This window comes from Ips typographus, unplaced genomic scaffold (genome assembly GCF_016097725.1).
Source record: "Ips typographus isolate SLU unplaced genomic scaffold, UJ_Ityp_2.0 IpsContig44, whole genome shotgun sequence".
NCBI lineage: Eukaryota > Metazoa > Arthropoda > Insecta > Coleoptera > Curculionidae > Ips > Ips typographus.
The window spans coordinates 565,376-573,507 of record NW_028098575.1 but is presented as its reverse complement, the minus strand read 5'-3'; the positions used below and the strand labels follow the sequence as shown (position 1 = coordinate 573,507).

The window sequence follows — 8,132 nt, the reverse complement described above, 5'->3', positions numbered from 1 at the left end:
ACTTGCCTATACCTAAATCCAACCCATTTCGTTTTATTTGAGAATAAACATTTTTTTATTAGGCTGCATGCTCGGCTGCATGGTTGGAATTAGCTGGTACTCTAGTTGGCCATGCTTTTGACACACGGTGATTTTGGAGACCTGCAGGCCATGTTAATAACACTAGTTTTGAGTGTTTTGACAACTGCAAATATGCCGTCGCGGTTACGTTATTCAAACCAAGATTACTTAAATCTGTTTATTATTTACGGAGAATGTGATAAAGTTGTGAGTAGAACATGTGAGGTATTTGCCGCTCGTTATCCAGAAAAACCAAAGCCATCACGAAAAGCTGTCAAGCAAATAATTGAAAATTTTAAGAATACGGGATCTGTGAAGATAAAAGCTATTAAAACAAAACCAATCCTTAATATTACCAATGTAGAAATTGCAATTTTGGGCTATTTTGTTGCAAATCCAACTTTGTCAATAAGACAAGTTTCCGTAGAATCAGGCATATCCAAAAGCTCAATTCAGAGGATCCTGAAGAAACATAAATTTCACCCTTTTTCATTTAAATTAGTGCAACACTTAAAAGAGGTTGACTTTCCGAAGAGAGTTGTTTTTAGTGAGTTTTTGCTGACTAGTCACTATGGAGATGAATTGTTTTTGAATAATATTATTTGGAGCGACGAGGCCAAATTCACTAAAAATGGAATGTTCAATAGACATAATTCACACTACTGGTGTGACATAAATCCACACGTAATTAGAGAGAGAAATTTTCAAGAAATCTGGAGTTTTAATGTTTATTGTGCTGTGAGGAATGACCAAATTGTTATGATACGTTTTTATGAAGAAAATTTAAACGGTATATCGACTATGTTAAACGACAAATTGTGAAGTTCTGAAACTTAATTTAATGCTATGTTTTTATTGTAGGTGATCGATAACTAGCTATAATTCAAGATTTATAAAGGGAATACTTGGATAATTTACCTCTAGCCGACAGAAGACGGGTAATTTATCAGCATGATGGCGCACCTCCTCATAATGGTCATATTGTCAATAATTTTCTACAAGCTACGTTTGACGACCGGTGGATTGCTAACAACGGACCGTTTCAATGGCCACCCCGGTTGCCAGACATGTCAGTTTTAGATTATTTTGTATGGGGCGCAATTAAAGATGAAGTTTACAATCTTCCTTTAACAACAAAGGAAAATTGTATTGAAAGAGTGAGAAACGCGTTTCGTGGTTTAAGCCCAAACGCAATAAGAGCAGCAACCCATGAGCAGCTGATCCTAAGGTGCGCAAAGTGTCACGAAGCTGAAGGTCGAAATTTCGAACATTTGTTAAATTAATTATTAATATAATTACAAAAATATGTTGAGCAATGCAACTATAACTTTTTTGGAAAAACATCAAATATTTCGAAAACGGCTAGAGATAGGAATAGGGCATTGTACACAAAAGTTGGTTAGAAATTGCAATTTCTACATTTGTATTATTAAGAATTGGTTTTGTTTCAATAGCTATAAAATTTTCAATTATTTGCTTGACAGCTTTTGGTGATGGATTTGGGTTTTCTAGATAACGAGCGGCATATACCTCACATGTTCTACTCACAACTTTATCACATTTTCCGTAAATAATAAACAGATTTAAGTAATCTTGGTTTGAATAACGTAACCGCGACTGATTTGCAGTTGTCAAAACACTCAAAACTAGTGTTATTAACATGCCCTGCATGTCTCCAATATCACCGTGTGTCAAAAGCATGGCCAACTAGAGTACCAGCTAATTCCATCCATGCAGCCGAGCATGCAGCCTAATAAAAAAATGTTTATTCTCAAATAAAACGAAATGGGTTGGATTTAGGTATAGGCAAGTAAATTGAAACCTATAGTAATTTTTAATGCTCAAAATGATTCCGTCATAAAAAATGGGGGTTTCCATTTAAAAAACTTGAGATTTTTCATTTTTTTTAGTGGCAAGTTTATGATTTTTTTTTGACGACCCTGTATACAAATGAGTCGTTACGCACCCTCAGTTTAATAAAACGATCCTTTATTTACAATAACCCAAAGTTTCATTGCAAAATGAAATACGGTTTTAACATAGTACAAAAATATGTTGAGCGTTGCAACTGTCACTTTTTTGGAAAAACATAAGTGCAACCATCTTGAAAATATTTTAGTTGGATTGGGCATGCCCACATCAGTATCCTACCAAATTTTCAAAACTCTCCTATTTATACTTTTTCCAATATCAATCGAGGTCTTTCGTCGTGGGACACCCTGTATATGTGATGTAAATCCAAGTGATTTGTTTTTCTTAATAATGCATTACAACTTATATATCCTACATTCAGATCAAATATGGATTATGGATTTACAGTTTAAGAAAATGTCTAAAAAGAGTATTTCTATCTACTCTGTATTTCCTTTTTTACCTAAAATAGAAAAAATTACGGCTGCCTATCAAAGACCTAATAATGAATTAGTTTTAATTGTAAATAAGGAAATCTATGTTATAAACGATAAAAATTTTAAGCTAAGTAGAAAACTTTATTTATCAGATCTACAGATTCCCTTTGAAAACGATTTGATTGGGGCAATCAACACCTATAGCGGGAAAACCATATATTTTTTTAGCGATAATTATTATTGTATAATCAATGAATGTTCCTTCACTGTAGAAAACTATGGGTATATTTCGAAAGACTTTAACGGAATTCCTCCAGCTATAAATGGAGCTTTCCGTTATACCAATGGGTTGTTGTATTTTTTCCAAAATCAGCGCTATTTTGAATATGATGAATTTTCAAATGCTTTAAAAAAATCTGATCAATTAAGTTTAAGCATCTTTGACATTCCCTGTCCAAATTTGTCTTTGTATGAACAACTTAAAATACTACTTACTCATATAACAAAGGTTGTAAATAAATAAAAAAAACATGTATAAAGTACATAATTAGCAGGTTTATTACAGCCCCCACAAAGCACGCCTATTTCATGTAATCTAACTACATGATTACAATGCTCACAAAAATAAAAATCCATTATTTCAGAACATCGTAGGGAATTGAGAAAGTCCACCTGCCCCTTCGCCTCCTCCTCCTCGTTTTCGTGTGGCGCGAGTAACAGCTCTTCAAACGGAAGGGGTGGTATTGGCAATAATAATTCTTTAAAACAACAGCAATTTTCTGCATCCAAAACGGTTTTACTCGACACCTGATCCATTTCAAACACCGTCATTATTTTTTTCTCTGTCTAAACTAAAATAGAATTTTTACTGTAACCTCATCACAAATGCATAATCACTTGCGTGGGTGATGCAGTTCATGCGTGGGTAATGCAGTTTATATGTAAAATCTTGGCTTTCACGCGAGTCAAGTAAATTAATAATATAAACATTTGCATAGGAATGACCTCATATATTTTATTCCTTTATCGCATGCATTGGAAATGTGGTAAGCGAGGCGGCAATGTGGTAGACCACCCCCCCTCCCCCAAATGCATATAAAACCAGTCAACAAGAGTTGAAAACATTAGTCTACGCACAAACGTACCTATCTACCTTAAACAAAACAATCATGAACCTAGCCAAAATTAACGAATCCGGCAGTTTGGTTGAAAAACCTCTACTAAAGTTTCAACAACTTGAATTAAACCAATTGTATCCCTTGCACAACCTAAAAGTGGTCAATTCAAAATTTGGTGATGTGGTTCGGGCCGAGTTGTCTGACAGCGTGGTGTTTTTGCCTAGTCGGATGACGACACCCATTAAAGACAGTTTGGCGGAGTTTATACCGCTGAAATATGGCCTAAAATTTTTAGGTATGAAAGTGGTTAGTGGTTTATCACCAACACCAATTGTGGAAATAACGGAAATTTGTAAGTATAATTAAAATATATTTAGGTGTAATACTAATCGTGCTTTAATCATTTCAGAAAGATCGAAGATGTCAGATTGCACTCGAGCTGCAGCGGAAATCAGCGTACACACCCTTGAGTTATTCCGAAAAGCCTACGCCATATTGGTACTTCAGCCAGTACCTGAAGAAGTAGCAGAATGGTTGAAAAAAATTTCAATTTCAATTAGACAAGTGCAAACTGTACTGCGGCGGCGGCAGCGGTCGGACAACAATGTGGGTGTGTGCAAAAAGCTTTTAACTAATTTAGGACATTTCAAAAGGCTTAAGATACTTTTTAAAAATTTAAACAATCACGTAGGTGGTGGTGGTTTAAACAGAAAAAAAATATCTGATAGAGTTAAATGGTTAGATGTATCTTTAGCGTTTAACAGTAGGATAAGATCAGGTTTAATAATTAATTTAGTACATAAGCAGATTGGAGATTTTTTTGTTGATGCAGAAGGTTTATTTAAGCGTCGAATTTCAAACATTTTAAAAAAATATAATATGATCAAAGTAAATAGCACATTTTGTGGTGAATACATTATTAAACGGCGGGATGAGTTAAAAATTGAATTCAAATATTTTAATACCTCAAATTTTATTATTGATGGCAGTACAAATTTGACCCAGTGGTTTCGTGATAATATCACAAATTTAATTTTAACTAAAATGGAGGAATTTCAAGAAAAGGATAGTGGATGGGCGTTATCAAAAATTGTCAGTTTAGAAATAAACATTAATAAATATGAAGTTGGAAATGGCGGTTCGTCATACATACCACTTCCACAGGAAATTGCGAATAAACAAGCTTGCATTAATATTAAAAATAATGACAATGCATGTTTTTTCTGGAGTGTAATGGCAGCCCTTTTTCCAACACATAAAAATTCGGACAGGGTTTCTTCTTATCCAAATTATAAAAGAGTGTTAAAAACTAATGGTATCGAAGCAATGTCTCTGTCTAATATTCCAAAATTTGAAAAACTCAATAAAATTTCAATTAACGTGTACATGCTTGAGTTGGAAAAGCAGGGTTATGTTACCGTTCCAGCCAGGCTCACTAGTCAAAAATTAGAAAAACATGTCAATTTACTTTTAATTCAAAACCAGTATACCATAAAATCTGATTATGTTATACAAGAAGATGAGACGGAGCTGAAATACCATTATTGTTGGATTAAAGACTTGTCTCGGCTTTTATTTAAACAAATAAATAAACATGATCATAAAGTTTTTGTTTGTGATAGATGTTTAAATTATTTTAATACTAATGATAACTTAAAAAACCATACCACTTTATGGGAGCAAAAAAATTTTGGTCAAATTACATTTCCGCCTTATGATTATGTGGAGTTCAAAAATTATTGCTATAAACAGACAACACCTTTTGTAATTTACGCTGATTTCGAGTCGATTTTAGAGCGACAAAATGATGAAGTGCACTATCAAAAACACACAGCATTTAGTGTAGGCTATTATTTCAAGTGTGACTATGATGATACACTCTCTTTTTATAAAACATATCGAGGTCTTGATTGCTTAGATTGGTTTTCAAACGAAATGCAAACTCTATCAAAATTGGTTAAATCTAAAATAAAAAATATTATTCCAATGGATCTTAGTAGTGACTATGATAAGAAGAATGGACATTGTCATATTTGTGAAAAAATATTTAACGCAAGTGACATTGTCGTTCGCGATCATTGCCATTTCACGGGGAAAATTAGAGGTCTGAGCCATCAAGCCTGCAATTTAAACTTTAAAACACAATTTGTAATTCCAGTTTTTTTCCATTGTTTATCTGGGTATGATTCTCACTTCCTTATTAAAAAATTTGGGGAAAATGAGAAGATTACCGTTCTACCTCTTAACAAGGAAAAATATATTTCCTTCACCATCTACAATTCTGAAACTAATCTCAAGTTTCGCTTTGTAGATTCTTTGAGATTTTTAAATGCATCATTAAGTGAATTAGTGTCTACACTGGATCCTGCTGATTTACAAATAACAAAAAAAGAATGTTACGTGACCGACGACAACCAATTTACTCTATTAACAAGAAAAGGTGTTTTCTGTTACGATTACATTGACCATATAGATAAGTTGCAGGAAACTGCTTTACCAAGCAAAGAAAATTTTTACAGTCAGCTCAATGATGAAAACATTAGTGATGAAGATTATTACCATGCCCAAACTGTTTGGACAAGTTTTAACATTGAAAATTTGGGGCAGTATTCAGATTTATATCTTAAAACAGATGTTTTATTATTAGCAGATGTTTTTGAAAATTTTCGAAGTAATTGTCATACCATCTACGGATTAGACCCTAGTTGGTATTACACATTGCCTGGATACACCTGGGACTGTATGCTAAAATATACCAAATGTAAACTCCGGTTACTTAAAGATATCGATCAAATTATGTTTATTGAAAATGGTCTACGCGGGGGAATTTCACAATGTTGCAATCGTTACTCTGAGGCAAACAATAAATTTATGGAAAATTTTGATAGCTCAAAACCATCCACTTATTTATTATATTTGGATGTAAACAACTTATATGGTTGGGCAATGTGCCAATATTTGCCTTATGATAACTTTGAATGGATGGAAGATTGTAATTTTGATGTGTGCAGCATCGATGATAATTCAGACATTGGGTATATTTTAGAAGTGGACTTGGAATATCCTGAACATCTCCATGATTTACACAAAGATTTGCCGTTTTGTCCTGAACATCAAACTCCACCTGACTCAAAACTGCCGAAACTTTTAACTACTTTTTATAAGAAAGAAAAATATGTCATTCATTACAAAAATTTAAAACAAGCGTTGAATCATGGAATTCAACTGAAAAAAATTCATCGTATTTTAAAATTTAGTCAATCTCCTTGGTTAAAACCATATATTGATTTAAACACCAAATTACGAACTGAAGCCACAACTGGTTTCGCAAAAAATCTTTTTAAACTGATGAATAACGCAGTTTTTGGTAAAACAATGGAAAATATTAGAAAACACAGGATTGTCAAATTAGTTAACCGCTGGTATGGCAGGTATGGAGCTAAAAATCTGATTTCCAGTCCAAATTTTGATAGTGTTGTAAAATTTACTGAAAATTTAGTGGCTATTGAGATGAAAAAAACTAAACTTGTTTTTAACAAACCACTTTATGTAGGTATGACCATATTAGATCTTTCCAAAACCATCATGTATGATTTTCATTATAGCTACATGCTTTACAAAGTGCCTCAGAATAATCTTAAATTAATGTATATCGACACTGACAGTTTTATATATGAAATTACATGTGATAACGCCTATGCGGAAATCATCAAAACTGATTTGCAATATTTCGATACTAGCGATTACACAAAAGACAACATCTATGGGATTCCTCAAGCTAACAAGAAAGTTTTAGGTCTTATGAAAGATGAAACTGCTGGACGAATTATTACTCATTTCGTAGGTTTACGATCTAAAATGTATTCATATAAACTTGACAATACAAAATGTGTTAAAAAATTAAAAGGTATTAAATATCAAATTGTAAAAAAAAAAATCACTTTTGATGACTATGTAAAATGTTTAAAATTTGGTGAAAATAAAATTGTTAAACAAAGAACTATCCAATCAATTAAGCATAATATATTTAGTTGTAATGAAATTAAGTTAGCATTAAATTCATGTGACGATAAAAGGTTTTTATTGAATGACTGTTACAATACCCTTCCGTGGGGACACTATAAAATAAAAAATAATGTTCAATAGTTATAAGAGCGTTTTTCTGTAAGGAAAAAAAAAACAATGTTGCTGCTGTAAGAGAGTTTTTGTGTGGAAAAATAAAGAACCAAAAAAGTATAAAAACACACATTCGTTTTATTGTCTACCTCGCATATGTTGTACAAAAACTGCAGCCGCCAATAACAATAGAGATAAGGTAATTGTTATGGTGCACCAAAATATATCATTCCAAAAACACGCTTCAACACAATCACTTGTCGCAACTAGTTGTGTCAGGTTTCGCCAGCCGCTATCGCCGTGTGTTCGATTTGGATACCAAAGCCTCAGCTTATAGTTGGTGGCGTTCTGTGGCACTGTTGCTGACACAATTAAGTCATTTTTTCTCATCTTCACCCATCTATCAGGCCAGCTGTCATTCATCTTATCAAAACACACGTATACTTCAGGATTCTTTTCAGGTTGATACACGTATAGGACATTGTTGATT

The 8,132-nt window shown here is 33.0% G+C and overlaps 1 protein-coding gene across 1 annotated transcript; it reads left to right on the top strand.

Annotated features, from left to right (window-relative positions):
• The first annotated feature begins 3,914 nt into the window (after positions 1-3,914).
• On the top strand, positions 3,915-7,770 carry LOC145739780 (uncharacterized). The gene has a single exon (XM_081995155.1). The coding sequence runs from the start codon at positions 3,947-3,949 to the stop codon at positions 7,670-7,672; it is 3,726 nt and encodes a 1,241-aa protein (XP_081851281.1). The 5' UTR covers positions 3,915-3,946; the 3' UTR covers positions 7,673-7,770.
• Positions 7,771-8,132: the final 362 nt, after the last annotated feature.